The 17,577-nt window shown below is 34.0% G+C and overlaps 3 protein-coding genes across 4 annotated transcripts in view; all 3 read left to right on the forward strand.

Annotated features, from left to right (window-relative positions):
* The first annotated feature begins 1,287 nt into the window (after positions 1–1,287).
* On the forward strand, positions 1,288–8,178 carry LOC111708591 (uncharacterized protein C18orf63). Its single transcript, XM_023482011.1, has 9 exons — positions 1,288–1,575; positions 2,228–2,338; positions 2,950–3,028; positions 3,487–3,570; positions 3,936–4,058; positions 4,739–4,814; positions 5,277–5,367; positions 6,128–6,250; positions 8,091–8,178. Exons 1-9 carry the CDS (start codon positions 1,445–1,447, stop codon positions 8,176–8,178), a joined length of 906 nt encoding a protein of 301 aa, XP_023337779.1. The 5' UTR covers positions 1,288–1,444.
* A 54-nt stretch (positions 8,179–8,232) lies between these two features.
* LOC111708593 (uncharacterized) lies at positions 8,233–11,946 on the forward strand. Its single transcript, XM_023482012.1, has 5 exons — positions 8,233–8,405; positions 8,597–8,903; positions 9,399–9,665; positions 10,171–10,257; positions 11,482–11,946. Exons 1-5 carry the CDS (start codon positions 8,269–8,271, stop codon positions 11,689–11,691), a joined length of 1,008 nt encoding a protein of 335 aa, XP_023337780.1. The 5' UTR covers positions 8,233–8,268; the 3' UTR covers positions 11,692–11,946.
* Positions 11,947–12,076: 130 nt separating this feature from the next.
* LOC111708594 (uncharacterized protein PFB0765w) overlaps positions 12,077–17,577 on the forward strand; it is a 12,149-nt gene continuing 6,648 nt past the window's right edge. For both annotated transcript variants that reach the window (XM_023482014.1, XM_023482013.1), the window contains exons 1-7: positions 12,077–12,150; positions 12,687–12,748; positions 13,313–13,602; positions 14,020–14,639; positions 15,198–15,363; positions 15,925–16,065; positions 16,478–17,191. In XM_023482014.1, the coding sequence (XP_023337782.1) occupies positions 12,086–12,150; positions 12,687–12,748; positions 13,313–13,602; positions 14,020–14,639; positions 15,198–15,363; positions 15,925–16,065; positions 16,478–17,191 (2,058 nt within the window). In that variant the 5' untranslated portion in view covers positions 12,077–12,085. The remainder of the gene's footprint in view (positions 12,151–12,686; positions 12,749–13,312; positions 13,603–14,019; positions 14,640–15,197; positions 15,364–15,924; positions 16,066–16,477; positions 17,192–17,577) is intronic.

A 17,577-nucleotide genomic window follows, 5' to 3' on the forward strand; every position in this document is an offset into this window, starting at 1 on the left:
TAGATTAGTATCTAGCGTATACTGTATAACTAAACTGTTAAAATTTTTATAAACCCGATATCTCCGGTTCAACCCAATTAAATCTAGGCTTACGACACATGTCTTTCAAATAAATGATAACATATTCTAAACTCGTTTCAACAATTTCACATTGGTTTCTTAAGGTTAAAACTAGCTGAATTTTTATATTAATCTCATAATTGTTTTACGAGGCTTATCCAGTATTAAGTATATATATAGATTTTTACAAAGACAATATTAGAGTATTTGGATTTACATTTCAAAGCTATGAGAAAATTACAGTAAACATACTTACAATTAGGTATATATAAAGATGTGCACAATGCTCTGAAAAAAGTATATATATTTATATTTAACTTGATCAAATAGCATTTTCACATGTTTTTACTTTTTATTGCCTACATAATCTTGTTTTTAACCATCTTCAACACAACTCTAATTTTATTATATTTACGTTTAGGTATAGATATATAACGATAATTACTATGCTATGACAATATTAAAGTATATGTATTTATATTTAGGTATATGTAAAAATTTGTACAATGCTTGACAATACTTGAGTTTTTGTACTTACATTTAGCTACTTATATGTAAAGATTTGTACAATGCTTGACAACATTAGAATAAATGTATTTACATTTAGGTATATATCAAGATTTGTACAATGTTATGACAATACTAGAGTAATTGTATTTACATTTAGGTATATATCAAGATTTGTACAATGGTATGACAATATTAGAGTAATTGAATTTACATTTAGGTATATATAAAGATTTGTACAGTGCCATGACAATATTAGAGAAAATGTATTCACATTTTTAGACTCTTACCAGTTCTCTATTTTCAGTACAAAATTGACATGTGGGTCAAATTAGCAGTGAAGCATTTTTTATAAGATTTTTTTTTCATTTATAAAATGCATTTATTTTGTATTAAATAGATAAACTAACAGAATATTAATGTAAATTGAACATTTATCTTAAAACGTTATGCAGTATCTACATTTTAATAACTGAGTAAAAAAGCGATAATTTTTCAATTGATTGATTTGTTTATCATTGTTAAATGTTGTTTTAGCATTTTAGCTGTTAATTTCGTATTTTAACTGATATATTATTTGAATTTAAGACCGATGATTTTTGTTTGTTCGGATCGGTCATTGCCCATTAGGCATCTTTTGACCAGTCATAATTTCAGAATTTTTTTGGAAGCTACTAGACTGTAATAAAATTGTGATAAAACCTATTAATTTTTGTGGAACACTTGGGAATGTATTTATTTTAAAATGGTTCTGTTTTTATCTCAATATTTCTAGATGGATAAGTATGTATTAATCCCCAAAAGTTCTAAATAGATAAATATTTGTTCACTACAATCTGTGTAGACGGATAGATAAGTATAAATCCAATATTTGTAGATGGATAAATATGTATTTATCTCGAACCCACTACCTATGGGGGACTGGTGTACCAGAAGGTTCAAGATTGACCAGCTTGATTCTGAACAATCCTCTGGAACTCAGTTTAGCTCCGTGATTCTCAAAACAAGGCAAGATAATTCCTCCTTTCAACCTTTCGTAATACGATTTGGATTCGTAGTTTGCCAGACGCAGTAATTTCTTAATGGGTAACTTTGATAGATACAAGAGTAAATTTGAAGAAAACAGGGATTTCTTTGGTTGCAAAAGGGTGCATGCAGGGGACTTGTGTTTTTGTTAAATTATAGATAGGATAAAGCACGGATCAGTCGCGTCCATTGAAGAAGAAAATCCTTAAATATATATTTTTTCTTCAGAAAAATCATGTAATATATTTGCGATGTAAATTTTTCTTTTCCGAAATGCATTATTTATCCATGGTTCAGGACCGAAGTCAGCTGAAAACTTCAGAATTGTGGATATCGAGATCAATGCTTGATCTCCTATTTTTGTTAATCTTAAGATTATTTTAATCTTTAGTTTGTATCCCGGAAAATTTCTAAAATTCAATAAATCAGAGTGGCGTTTGAAATTTTGCGCCCCATTTAATAAGAGAACTCTCATTGGTCGGAATCCAGAAATGATAATAATAAACAATCAAAAAGAGGGAAAAAGAGCGGATTAAGCATAAATCAAAAGTGTCCATAGTAGATATTCAGATTAAGCGATCGCTATTATTGGTATCTAATTCTAAAGTTTTCAGCCCAATTCTTGTTTGTTAAGAGAGTTGATGTTTCATATCCCGGACATACTGGTTTCCCCGTGTATAGAAACAAACTCTGTTATGGTTGTCGGCAGGAAGGATGTTTATCTCAACCCTAACTTTATTTCAAGGTATGACGGAGGACAGGTTTTTTTCAAGGTAAGACTGGACACTGACAGTTAGGTTGTTTTCTCAGGAGTAGGACATAGGACAGCAGGTAGCTTTATGAAGGATAACTGGGAGATTGTTTTCTCTAGGTAGGACGGAGGACAGGAAGTATGTTTTATCCATGTAGGGCGGAGGACAGAGGTAGGATGTATTCTCATGTTAGGAAGGTAAAAACGAGAAAAATGTTTTCTGCAGGTAAAGCGAAGTATATATATGTTTTTTAATCTTAGGCGTAGGACAAGGAGTATGTTATTTTAAGGTAGGAGGACAGGAAATATGTTTTCCTAGACAGGAAATAAAATATTGATGCAGAGAGGAGGTCATTCACAATAGTTCGTGAAATTTTCACCTCCAGCTTTTGTGAAAGAATTTTAATATGTGTATTATGCCTACTAGCTGAAGTTCCCGGCTTTGCCCGTGGAATTAAAAAAGTTTTAAAAAATGTCGATTTTTTTTTTAATTAAAAAAATTTTTTTTTGACCTATGCTACACCCAGGGTATCTATGGGTTCCCTAAAAAAATTCAACCAATTTCAAGTAAAGCTTTCAGTCTGAGTTGTTGGTTTAATATTTAGATGCAGTAAACTGAACCTGGTTGACAGTGGTTCTGTTTATCCAGGAAACAGTGGGAATATACTCTCCTCGTGTCTCAAGGTAGGACTAGGACGGTAGTTCTGTTTATCCGGGAAACTGGGTATATACTGGCCTCGTATCTCAAGGTAGGACTAGGACAGTAGTTCTGTTTATCCAGGAAACTGGGTATATATGCTCTCATGTTAACTTAACTTAACATGTTGACTTGTTAACTCCTGTAGAAGGCACTAATCCTTTCCTTATTTGGTATTATGGGGTTTCTACCAAATTTTAAGATTAAAATATTTAATTCCTTGAATTTAAATTTCCTTCGCGGACATCAAGGAGTGTACAAAACAGAAATGAGTTTTAAACCATGATTTTTGAGCCTTATATCTTTGCAACCCTATGTCTTAGACCTTAGATATTTCAAACTTTAAGTTCTGTTGGATCAAATAGTCACAAGTTCGAAATATCAAAGGTTTACAGTTTACACCAACAGGTTGCAAAGATTGATTAGAAAACTCAATTAATTTCAGTATACTCTGACTGGTCGACTGTCTCCTCTCTGGAACTCTGTTGGAAAATGGTTTTTTTCCGGCAAGCACTTTTTACACTCCAAGGTGGAAAATATTTTTTTTTTAAATTGTTTATTTTTCACTTTTAGATTTATTATATTCCAGTTTATTAAGGAGAAGTACGATAAATATTAAATACGGAGCTAGCAATGTTGCAGCCCTGAGTGTTTTTAACAGAACCTTTAAAATTAATATTTTGGACCAACAAATGTGCTCATTTCGATTTTGTAAGATTAAGAACTCATAAATTTTCACTTGCATTTGAATTAAATTTTTTTAATTAGTTGAAAAATGTGTCATCTAATTTTAGTCAAATCAAGGTTGAATAAAGTGTAGAATCAATCTAGAAAAAACTTAAAGATCATTAATTATTTAATTGAGTTAACTATCATTAATCATACTATGAACAGGATCCGATCAATGGAATATTACTTGATATCAATATTGCCGGAAATGTTGTTGAAATGATCATCTCCTCTGAAACCTTCAAGATGAACCTGCTTCAACCTTCAGAACTAAACCTATCGAAAAAGGGAACCAGTACAGAAGACTCAATTTGTTGGTTATACAAATTAGAAGTTTTGATATAGCAAGATGTTTTTTAAATTTTTGATTACATATTTTCTTCTTAGTTTTGTTTTGATCTTAATTTATAGTTTATAAATCTAAACTGAGAGTGACTCCTCGTATGCATATTTTTGAGAGGAAGTATAGAACACATCTAGTGAAGAAAATTAACAAATATTCACCACAAACTCAACTCTTCTAATTTGAAATATTAAAGGTTGCAAAGATCTAATAATTAGAAATTTGAATTTAAGTCGAGTAAACGTTTTGCCTTGCCCACCTAAATGTCCGAATAAAATTTTATTAAGTATTTAATTATTGTTTTTGTACTGTACTGTATTGTACTGTACTGTATTGTACTGTACTGTACTGTACTGTACTGTACTGTACTGTACTGTACTGTACTGTACTGTACTGTACTGTACTGTACCGTACTGTACTGTACTGTACTGTACCGTACTGTACAGCGTTGAACTGTACTGTACTGTACTGTACTGTACTGTACTGTACTGTACTGTACTGTACTGTACTGTACTGTACTGTACTGTACTGTACTGTACTGTACTGTACCGTACTGTACAGCGTTGAACTGTGCTGTACTGTACTGTACTGTACAGCATTGAACTGTACTGAGTCACGTCTTCAGAAAGTAGAAGAGTTCATGAGTGGAGATGAAAATGAGGTTTTGTACACCGAACATTTTGGAAACAAGCGGGTCAAAGGTATCTTTATGTTGAAAAGTGATAAACTGGAGAAGGGGGGGGGGGAAACGCCTCAACCCCTCCTCCCCTCTAAAATCATTAATATCCCGATTTGTTGGAAAATTTTTCTAGTTTTTAACGCCTAATTTCAGCTTTTGAATTCAACATTTCTGAGAGAAAAAAAATAAGAACTAGGATGATGTAATTGATACGCTGCAAACAAACCGATGTCGAACATAAGTCCAGAATTATTTACTCGAAATGTTCGCCATCGGCGCATATTTAGTCGTCTAAAATGTTTCTGGGAATCTTTGGAGAAGAAAACTATTCTCCAAAAGATTCAAAGTTTTTTATTTTGATATTGAATAATATTTATTACTGAAAAAATTAAATGATTTTTAGAACTTCTTTTCAATGTTAGAAATGGATTTTAGATGAATATTACATGAACTTTTTAATCTTTATAAAACTGGGTTTGTTAAGTTTTGCCGAATCTAAGCTCAGCTTCCCTTGTCTCTATCACGAAGAAGCTTCCAGAGAATACTCAGTTTAAGGATTGGAGTGAGATGCGTAGGTAATTAGATAAATATATTTTTGTGTGTGTGTGGTGTAGGACAGGCCCGTTACTTAGAGTTATTTTTGTTGGGGTGGGGGGAGGTTAGCATTACTTCAAAGTGAAAAGGCACATATTTTACCTTGAATTTTGTCTTACAGGGGGGGGGGGGGGCATGCACCTGATGCCCTCCTCAAGTTACGAATCTTGTCTAGGACCAAAAGATAAAGTTCAATATAATAAACATTTTCTAGTATAATAGAACATCTGTGTGGATTATGTGTAATAATAACCCCGCTTTGGTTATAAACTATAAACTTATTATTAATGTGTGTTGTTTTTTTTAATATGATATTTATAAATGTGTGTGTCCTAAAATTTATGTTTTTCAAGTGATTCAATGATTTTTTTTTTGGGGGGGGGGAGGCCAAAAGGGGTATATGTTCTTAGATTTTTAACATCAAAGAACCAAAGTTATCGAGTCTTTGTCACAATTTCAGATTTTTTAATCCCTTCTTTGCAACCTGATAGTGTAAACTTTAAATAGGGTTAAACACATAGTGATAGTGATTAGACATCCGAGTTTGTGGCAAAGACTAAATTCATTTATGTATCATGTGACAATTTGAATAGTTGTTGATTGCAGATAGTTCAATGTCACATCATACGGATTCGTACAACACTATTCTTGAACCCCACCGATGTGGTGTCCTATCTAGTGTATTCTTGAACCCCACCGATGTGGTGTCCTATCTAGTGTATTCTATTATCTATGGTTCAGGTACTGGAAGAATATGTACGGGTACAGACTAACCGAAGATGATAGCTCCGAGCCTATGGTTTACTATAATGTACGGTTCAGAAGTACGGGCAGTATTCTCACGTACCCAGAGTGGACGGTTAGGTACAATTTTGAGCATTTTGTTCTATCTATACATATAAAGTTGTAATCTCTGTTTGTTTGTTTGTATGTTCGATCATAACTCATGAACCCAAATACCAATTTGCCTCAAATTTTGATTGGAGAACTCGGGAGAACCACGGTTATGTTCTTAGCCTGGTTTTGAGATTCTAAGTTGAGTGGGTCTACTTTTATATGGGAAAAATAGCTAAAATCATAATTTACGACAAGCACGGGTAACTATGAGACAGCGCTGGGTTCTCAAGATAGTTTTTCAATATTAATCAATTCATAAAAGAATTGAGTCTTTATAAGAAACTATTTTTCTAATCTCTATATCTTCGCAAACTGATGGTTTACACCTTTGATATTTCATACTTAAATTGTTTGATATAAGAGAATTCATAGTTTGTAATTTCTAAGGTCTACGACATTGGGTTGCAAAGATATTGGGATTAGAAAATCAGAGTTTGTGGCAAAGATTCAATTCCTTAATTTGTATTTATCCATTCATTTGATTGTTTCCCTATTCTGCACTCTGCAGTCATCCATGCTATCATCCACCCTTTCGCTCTTCTAGTTGTTCATCCAACCGCGTCTTGTTTATATAATAACTTGTATACGCCTGTAGTTCCGATAGGGATACAGGGTTAAATATTTAAGAGGAGGAGGATGAGGCGGTTTTTAGATATTTTTTTATAATACCTAACAAATATTAACAGTGACTTTAACTGATACACATTCTTTAAATAAGTTATTGCCCTAAGGATTATATTTTGCAAAAAAAAACCTTTAGCAATGTCAATTGTACCAAATCTAGTTGGTCGGGGGGGAGTTTCTAACCTCCTGAGATATTACACAACCCTGGGTGGTTGAATAAACCTCTGAAGGAGACTATACCTGCAATCCCTGCAGTCCTATCTGTATTTAATTAAGACTAATTAGTATCTGTACTAGCTAGGAACACCTGCCCTAACTATACAATAAGTATCATGTTTTTCTTACACAAGTATATTTTACATTTGATACTATTGGAAATCATCAAAAATGTTTTTTTTTTACTTCTTCTAGGGAATTGAGTCTTTTCTAATCCCTATATATTTGCAACCCAATGTCATAGACCTTAGATATTTCATATTATAATTCTGTTAGATTAAATAATCTTAGTTTGAAATATCAAAGGTTTACACCATCATCAGGTGGCAAATATATAGGGATTACAGAATTTGAGTTTGTGGCAAAAACTCAATTTCTTTTTTAGAATGTCAACAAAGGAATTGACTCTTCCCCCCAAACTCTGATTTTCTAATCCCAATATCTTTGGAACCCAATGTCGTAAACCTTTGATATTTCAAACTTATATTTTTTGATCTAACAAAAGTCATAGTTTGAAATTTCAAAAGTTTATGACTTTGGAATCCAAAGATATAGGGATTAGAAAATCAGAGTTTGTTGCAAAGAGTCAATTCCTTTGATATTAACGTTTCATAATCTCATTATTTCAAGGCGGATTGTTAGAAACCCAAAGTATTTTGACTTTTTATTGTAAAAAAATACTTGATTTTGCAGTGCAATTGCGCCACAGGCTGAAACTTTTGGTTTGGATAGCGATTAGTCAATTCGACCAAACTCAATGTACAAAGAGTTAACTTTGAAATTGAAGGACTAAAGTCCACAATAAGATTAATGATTCAAAGAAAGAGGTGACTGAGTCCAACAACTGAAACTTAAAAGTGAGGGGGAGAGGAACCGACGAAGTGTGTTATTGAGTACAATTAATTATAATACGACAGTTTTGACCTCTGGTAGGAAAACTTTTTTATCAAGTTAAAAATATTTGTAGATCAGATAACCCTTCTCCAGTACGACGGGTTGACCCAAAACCAGCAATTCTACTCTTCCTCCAATCCGTAGCTTATAAACTCAAGTGATAATTATTATTTTTAACATTTTCATTAATATTATTATTTTATTTTTAAAAACTAAGGTTTGAACCTCAAATAAAACGGATTCAAAACATCATGGTTCCGTCAGGAGAGATGAACTCCGGAGCAGCGTTCCTGGTTCCTGGGTTCCCTAAACCTGGAGCTCCCTTCAAGATCCTCCATGTTCCCTCAAAACAACTGGATATTCCTAATCCTTGGCATCAAGAGACAAGGAACTTATATTTTCAGAGTCATAATATATTTTAAAGCTGGCAGATTTAAAACGCAATTTTTTTTCTTCCATAAGTGGGCGAAAAGCCGGTAGATACTGTAATATATACATCAAATTAAAGGTCTTGTGTGTATTGTTCTTTTCCAGTATTTGTCACCTTTTTTTCTCGTTTTAAGTTTCTAGAAAATTTAGGTCGGTTGAGAATATAAGAGAAGGTCAATTATCCGAGGAGATAAAAGAACCCCCGGAGAAAATCAAACCTGTTTTCAAATCTTCCGCCAAACCGTCGAGTAAGAATGATATTCCTTCAAAAGTCACACCTGGAGCCAAAGTATTTCTCAAACCTAGTGGAACTGCTCCTAAAGCTGCTCCGAAGACTAGTGGAGCGGGATTAAAGCCTAAATCTTCTCGCAAAGCCAATGTGCCATCTCCAATCCTTCAGAAGAGTACTCAAAATATTAGCGGACAAGAGGAGCAATGTGTCTTAGGACTTTCTCAGGCACAGATAAGAAAAGAGAGATAGAGTTAAGTTTAATCCTATCTCTGTGCGCTGGAATACCTAAAACCAGAATACGTGTATCCAATGTATGATGTCTTTATATGACAAATGATACATTTTTTTGAAAGCTCGTAGGGTCTTTTTTTAACATCTTAAAAATTTCAAATTTTATTAAATTCCAATACCATTCGTAAAATCTATCTTTATACAATACACATATGTAAGAGTCAGCAAAGCCTGTGCAGTGTGTTATCTACTTATTTTTATTCATAAGCTCTCCAAAAAGTTGTATACATTTTTAAAACGAACAAAGTGGGTCAACCAGAGAGTCAGTTTGGCAAAGCTTAGAAAGCCTAATACCAAAACATACTTCATATTCCAAACTCCAAACATGATAATTTTTTAACGTTTATAAATAGGTTGTGTATATTTTAAGAAGAATTTACAGAGCTAAAACATCGACCAACTTTCTTGTCTTATCTGATTGATGTGCAGGGTTCTGCATCTCTTCCAGCTCCAGGTCCCAATATGAACCAAAAGTTCTCAGCCCTAGGTGCATATCCAGTAAGGTTCCAAACTCAAGGTACTGATCTAACTCCAAGGTTTGGAGCTCCAGTTGTGAACCCAACCTCAAGGTTTCCTTCTCCAGTTGGAACTCTAACTCCCAGCCACCTTAACTATATACGAAGTGAGGACAAAAGAAAAGCCTACGCTGGACCTCTAGGATCCCGTCAAAACATTGATAGCGTTGATTTACATAAGGAATATATCTATATATAAATTTGGCTTGTCTGTCTGTTTGGCTGAACCGATCGGGCACAATTTTTTGTGGGATATAACGTGACCACAGGGAAGGTTTATGAACGATAAAAATTTTTAAAAAAATGTGTTTTAAAGGTTTTTTATTTTTTATAAAAAATTGAAATTCTTGAAAATCCGCGAATTTTTTTTTAAAGATCCGCAAAATTTTTTTCTTCTTTGTTTTAAAATGTTAACAAAAAGAACATGCTCACAATTTTAATAGAAGATGGGCACACCCTAAAAGCCTAGTCTAAATAAATAAACATAGATAAGTTTTTGCTATAGTAAACTTAATAAGTAACAAAATTTTTTTTCTCATCAACCCATAACAAAGGTTGTTTTAAATAAAGGTTTACTACCTTTGGCTTTTTCCTTATTTGTAACAACAGAAATATTCAAACATTTTTTGTTATTCTTTTATCTCATTTGTTACTTAGATAAGTTCGTATTTATATTATGTTATCAGAATACCCTGAGTAAAGGAACTCCTTCCTTCTTCCCTAAATTTGGAGTTGGAGACATAAACTTGGGGTTTCTAGTATCCCTGGACCAGGTACAGTTTATGAACTTGGGGTCTCTAGTTTCTCTAGTACCCCTGTACCAGGTACAGTTTATGAACTTGGGGTCTCTAGTTTCTCTAGTACCCCTGGACCAGGTACAGTTTATGAACTTGGGGTCTCTAGTTCCCTTGGACCAGGTACAGTATATAAACTTGGGATCTCTAGTTCCTCTAGTACCCCTGGACCAGGTACAGTATATAACTTGGGGTCTCTAGTTCCTCTAGTACCCCTGGACTAGGTACAGTATATAACTTGGGGTCTCGAGTTCTTTTAGTACCCCTGGACCAGGTACAGTATTTAACTTAGGGTGTCTAGTTCCTCTAGGACCCCTGGACCAGGTACAGTATATTAGTTTGGGGTGTCTCGTTCCTCTAGTACCCTTGGACCAGGTACAGTATATAAACTTGGGGTCTCTAGTTCCTCTTGTACCCTTGGACCAGGTACAGTATATTAGTTTGGGGTGTCTTGTTCCTCTTGTACCCTTGGACCAGGTACAGTATATAACTTAGGGTGTCTAGTTCCTCTAGGACCCATGGACCAGGTACAGTATATTAGTTTGGGGTGTCTTGTTCCTCTAGTACCCTTGGACCAGGTACAGTATATATAACTTAGGGTGTCTAGTTACTCTAGTACCCTTGGACCAGGTACAGTATATAAACTTGGGGTCTCTAGTTCCTCTAGTACCATTGGACCAGGTACAGTATATAAACTTGGGGTATTTTTAAGTTCCTCTAGTACCATTTGATCAGGTACACTAAATAAACATAGCTGGGATCTCTTGAATTGTGGATATCGAGATCAATACTTGATCTTGATCTTTTGTTAATCTGCAGATTAATTTACTCTTTATACGATATTCCGCATGGTAATCGTACCCTGGAGGAATAACTGAAATCAAGAGATAAAGCATTTTCTCAAATTAAAAGTGTCCATATAGTGGATATCGAGATCAAGCTATCGGGATGATTACAAATGACTCTCTCTTGCAGTTTTCTTTAAAAATTGTTTCTCTGTCCTCCTCAAAAACAATTAATACTTATGTTTGGCATAAAAAAAATATTTTGTTATGTCAAATAAAATAGTAAAATAGATAGAAAGTTTGCATATTTAACTCACATAGACTCTTGCAAAACTTGTTAACATAATGGAAGAATAATTTTTTCATACTTTTAGAATAAAGTTATGTAATCATTATTGACTCTATGTTATTATTTTAGTCTGGAGAGAAAACTAGAGTTTGGGAAATGAACGACCAACTAGCCAGCAATGGTGGACGTGTACCTCATATAGGAGCAGGGGAAGGTGATCAGGGAGGACCGGGTGGAGTACCAACCACAACCAGAGGAATTCAAGGAGGAAATCATCTCCAATCCATGCCTGTAGCGCATACACCTAAAAGAAAGCGTGTCAATAAACCACCAAAATAAGAATTCTGAATCTTAAGGATTAAGAAATATTTTTCCGTCACAACCCTGGCACATTCGCCAGTAAATAACTTTCATGGCCTTATCTTTTTAGTTTTTAGTTAAAATGTCTCTTTGATATTTATTATGTAAAAATGTTTTTTTGTGAGATTAACTGAAAATTTAGTTGGAAACTAACAATGTATAATATGAATTAAAAATGGTTTTATTCTTTTTAATGCTAAGAAAATTTATATTGTTACAGATATTAAAAATCATTACTGTGTGATATTACAAACGAATTTAAAAAATAAGTGTTATGTATTTTTTTGTAAACATTTTAAAGTTTGATTGTAAATTATTCTATGTAAATTCTATGTATATTATATATTGTATAATGTTTATTATCAGACACTAAATGATGGCGGGGGCAATGCAACCTGTGGTGAAATCCTTTAAACAGGAAACTGAACTACTACGCAGGTATTTAAATTCAAATTCATTTGATTTAGCCTCTAATATTATTCTCTTATAGGGAAAATATCCCTTAGAATAGGGCAAACTCAACGTTGCTCCAGGAATTCAAAGGGGGGCCAGTGCCCCCGCCCCCGTGGCAGTAATGGGTTAAACCTTTGCAAAACTGTATTAAGTTTGCTTTTATTAAACTGTGCAAAATTGTCATCCTAAATAAAATATAAGGGAAACCCGAACCAAAAACTATCGTTGTTTTTGTATATTTCTCCTATCAGGGTTACATTTGCATGTGGGTGTAAAGCAAATGTTCAGAATAAACAATTTAAAATTTTTAAAACGAAGTCCAAGAATTTAAAAGTTTGTAAAAAGTGGAACAAATTATCTTCCATCACTACCCCGGGGATCCTGTATTTCCTCATAGGAATTTACCTAAAGATAATACGTGTATGAAGTGCAGATTTTGTCAAACGAGGTATTTTTGTTAGGAAAATTATTTGATTTAGATCCAGGAAGCCAGAATGATGATGTTAATATATTTGGTTTAGATGGAGTTTGGAAACACGCAGAGGGATTCAGGATAAGGACAGGAAGCTAAGTGAAGCCACAGGTAGGCAGTGAGGGGTTTAGAATCCTCATCTCGTCTTCCAGATAAAAATTAGAAATTCTTCTGATTTATGATTAGGACAGCTTAATGTGATTATCACCCCCCCCCCCCCTTACCTTGGGCATCCAGATCAAAAAAATAAATTATTTTTGGTGTTGTGATTAGAGCGGAGAGGGGGTGAGGGGCTTATTCGACATTTTGTAACTGGCGATTTTTTGTAGCATCTTCTTGTATAATCAGCGCTTTGTTACCACTCCATAAGGGCGCACCTTAGCGTGATTATCACATGTCAAGATCTGTTACACTTTTAAAGAGCTTTGAGTTTTATCCTTAGATCTTTGCAACCTGATATAGACTTTTGAATTTTCAAATCATAAATTAGTCGATGTTTGAAATATCAAATGTTTACACCATTAGATATCAAACATTAGCAAATTAGAGCTTGTGGTATATAATCAGTTCCTTTAAATAACCCTTTTTAAAAATGTATCATATTGATTTCTTGATACCAAATAGATTTTAAATACTTCTAAAATGGAAATTTAATTTTTATTTCTTTATTTTTAGAATTATCTGAAAGTCAGAAGCTTGAGATCCTGACCCTGATGAAGGAAACCGACCAGCTCCTCACCAACGTAAGAAACCTGGAGCAGGAGAAGCAGGAAGTCGAGGACAGGATAAACCTTACTAAGGAGGCTGTCAGGGGAACCTCCGTTCAGGTTCAGGTTCTCAAATCTCACACCAACTCTATCCAGAGGTCCATAGATATACTGGATCAAAGTATTAAAGAGAAGAAAGCTTATTTGACCATGATGAGAGCTAAGTTGGAAGAGATGTCTGAAAAGCACAGTTCAATGGTAAACAATAAAGTCAATTTGTATTTACTTATTGAGACAAAGCAATTGAAGTTTTTGCCACAAACTCAAATTTTTAATCCCTATATTTTTGTAGCAAAATACAAAAATATAGGAATTAGAAAATTACATTTTGTGGCAAAAACTCAATTCCTTTAGAATACATTCTGAATTTGGGAATTTAAATGTATTATCATTACAACTATCATCATTAGATTAATTATTGAGCTTAGTTGAGAACATAGAGACCTAACATAAAAAAATTAACTAATTGTCAACATCTTTACGTGGAATTTCATGATTCGATTTTGAAAAAAACGTGGGTATTGCTAGTCACAAAAACTTGTTGCATAAAGGGTGAATCAAAATTAACAGTCCCATTAATTCAATTTCAAATAATAGTTTTTTATTTTATTTAAGCTTGAGGCGGGAGAGAGGAAGTGCCGAGAACTAGAAGAGGAGATAGTATTCGTGGTAAGAAGTCTTGAGCAAGATCTGATCTACCTGGAGAAATCAATCCTTGACATGGAGACTAGGCTCACAGAGCTTGAGGAGCTTCTTCAAACCAAGAACGAGGATGTAAAGAAGACCCAGACTGTGATCCAAGCGCGTGATGAGGAGATAGATAAGATCAATGCTGAGATTAGAGAGGTTGGAGAGTCCAAGAATCTAGAGAAAGAGAAGATATCTGCAAAAATATCCTTGCTAAATGCAGAAATAGGTCAGCTTAACATTCAGAAGTCACACTTGGAGAAGAGCAGGGCTCACGGACAGGAGAAGCTTGAGAAACTTAAATCTAAAATTGGAGAAATCTTGGATAAACAATCCGTTGTTAGACAAGAGAAGATGACGATTGAGCTTGAACAGGAGAAGATAAAATCTGTTCAAACTGATCTTCAGGATAGGATTACAGAGCTGGAGAATGATCTAAAAAAGGAGATGAAGACGAACTCAACCTTAAACCTGAGGATGAAGGAGCTGAGTAATCTAAAGCTGGATTTAAAAATGAAAAACGATGATATTTCAGTATCAGAAGAAAGGTTAGAAAATAAGTCAACAATATTCGCAATTTATAGTTATTAAATCGTTATAATAGTTATTAAATCGTTATATATATAAGCAGCCCAATGGTATATCCTTTTGATATTTCAAACTCGGACTTTTTGATCTAGCAGAATGTATAGTTCGAAATATCAAAAGTCTTTACAATTATAGATTGCAAAACTTTAAGGATTGGAAAAATAAAATATCAAAAGATCTCAGTTTCTTTGTGAATAGAAATAAAGTCTAAAGTTTACTGTTAATCTTTCTATTTTGGCTATTTTTCTTTCTGCGAAAATAGATTTACCTTTCTTTGTGGATTGTTTGGGTATTGTCTGTGTTTATCCTTTTTCTCAGTCATCGGAAAAATATTTTGTTTCCTTATGAAAGTTATATTAAACAAAAGCTAATTTTTAATATTTTTTGTCCTTAGAGTTGTAGCATTTAAAGTTATTTCAGAATTTGACTTTTTGTGAAGGTTTTAAATCTATAATTTTCAACTTCTAATTTATTTATTAGGAATGTTTCCCTAGCTGAACTTCTAATTGATTTATTAGGAATGCTTCCCTTGCTGCTGAGATAACTCATCTTGCTAAAGTAGAGTTGGAGATTGTTGGATTAAACAGTAGGATCCTGGAGCTAGAAGCAGAACTGCTCCGATCCCAGGCAACCTACCAGGAGAAACTATCCAGTCTGGAATCCCAACATGCTGGAACCAAACAGGTAATTTTTATCAACTTATTACCCAAACAAGATTTGGACAAAATAAATTTTGTTCCAAGGAAAAAAATATTAATTTAAATTAATTTGATTAATTCAAATAAAATTAATGCTGCATTCCCGTTTTTGAAAGGTTTGATTTCCTATAAATTTTGTGTCGACAATGTTTTGTGTTGTGTTTGTTTTTAATATGTTTTGTATTTGACATGTTTTGTTACAAACCGAACTGCTAAAACATACAACTCAAAATTAATGCATAGATTATTATTATTATATATATTATATATGTTTTAAATGTGAAAAGATGGATTGTTAATGATTTAAAAATAGACTTTCGGTAATTAATTCACCAAACTAATGATTGTTCTATGTCTACAGCGAGACCCATAAAACTGTGAAATAGCAAGACGACATTAAAGCAACACTTAAGTGCATTTCATGTAATTAAATTGCTAATTGTTTATTAGTAACTTATTAAATAGCTTTTTTTTAAATGTCCTGATTACACTGCACAATTTCTGCGTCCCAAGTTCATTTTCTGGTTCTTACTGTAAATACTTTTAGGCTCTGGAGAACACTTCAGGTTGTAGTTTAGAGAAGGAGGAGGAGCACAGAGTTCAGGTGGTTCAGCTTCAGGAGCAGTTAAAGGATATTACAGAGAATACAGAGATCCTCAACAACCAGCTCCCACTCAGGATAGATGAGGTGAACAGTTTTCAGAGCCGGGAACTCTTGTATTGTGGAGATCAATATCAACACTTGATCTCGATTTTTTTGTTAATCTGCAGATTAATTTAATCTTCATATGATATCCCACATGGTAATCGTGCCCAGTCAGTGGCTTATTGGTGCTTTGATCAGCTAAAATAAAAAATATGGGACGAAAAAGTTTGTATTAGATTATCAAATCAAAAGTGCCCATAGTGGATATCGAGATCAAGCCATCGGGATTATGATTATTGAACACAAAAGTTCCCAGCTCAGTAGAGGGGCCGGGAAAGAGGGAGTGCAGAATGACCTAAGAAATACTCTTATTGTTAAAATTGTTCATAATATTTTTAAAAGATTGAAATTCATGTTTAACAGACAAACTTTCTCTACTTTCTATTTTATTAAGTTATCTGGAGCCGAGACAGGATTAGAAGAACGTAAATCTGAACAGAGTTCTCTAACTGAGATGAAGAACCAGAATGAATCTGATCAGGATTCTCTTAACAAGGAGCTTGATGCCGCTTTACTTCACTACGAAACACAGATGAAAGAGATGGAACTTGAAGTTGAGAAGTGGAACGAAGCTCTTAACGTTGAAGCATCCTGTCTGGAATCTGAAAACGAAAAGTTAAAGAACATCTCGGGCGAAATAGAAAAAATCCGAGAAGAACTTATTGTCTGCGATGATGAGTTGATGAGCTCTGAGAAAAAGGTTAAGGAGGAGAATACACGATTATCAGGATTTGAGGAGGATAATAGAAGAGCTGGAGAAACTGCAGCTAGTTCCAGATCTAGAACCGAGGAATTAGTTTCTCAACTGGAGAACAAGGAACAAGCAGTAAATAGTCTCAAGGAACGGATGATAGAATTGAACCTGGAACTGGAGAAGGAGCTAGCAGCCTCCCTCCCTGCAGAGGAAGACAAGATGTATGAAATCGAGTGTGAGAAGTATGAAAAACTGATTGTGAAACTTGAATGCCTGAAACTGTCGAGAACGGAGTCGGAGAAAGTATTACAGGAAGGATCGGATAGACTTCAAGACCTAGAGTTCAAGATTACTGAGGTGAAAAGAAGTGGAAAAGAGTTTGCCCAAAGTGAGAAGTATACAGAAATGCAAGAGGTAGTTCTATTTTATATATTTTAGAAGTTGAGACAATATTCATGGTCTTAATTAATAGAAATATTATCTTTCTAAAAGGGGATGGTGGAGTTGGCACATTTGATGTAGGGGGGGGGGGGCCCTGCCTTCATTTTTGGTTCAAATCTTCCAATTTTTTGGGTGCACGCCTAATTAGTGATCGAAATTCATAAAATAAAATCAAATTGAATTTTAATGACCTCTAATGACCTCTAATGACCTCTAATGACCTCCAGAAATAGAAAATATTTCAACTATGGCTTTATGCACATCAAACGAAAGCTAGGGACCCAGGGAATACAGTAGCAGCAAAAAATCCAGTGTTTGACCTTCTAATGACCTCTTACGACCTCTAATGACCTAAATGA

This window comes from Eurytemora carolleeae, unplaced genomic scaffold, assembly GCF_000591075.1.
Source record: "Eurytemora carolleeae unplaced genomic scaffold, Eaff_2.0 scaffold854, whole genome shotgun sequence".
NCBI lineage: Eukaryota > Metazoa > Arthropoda > Copepoda > Calanoida > Temoridae > Eurytemora > Eurytemora carolleeae.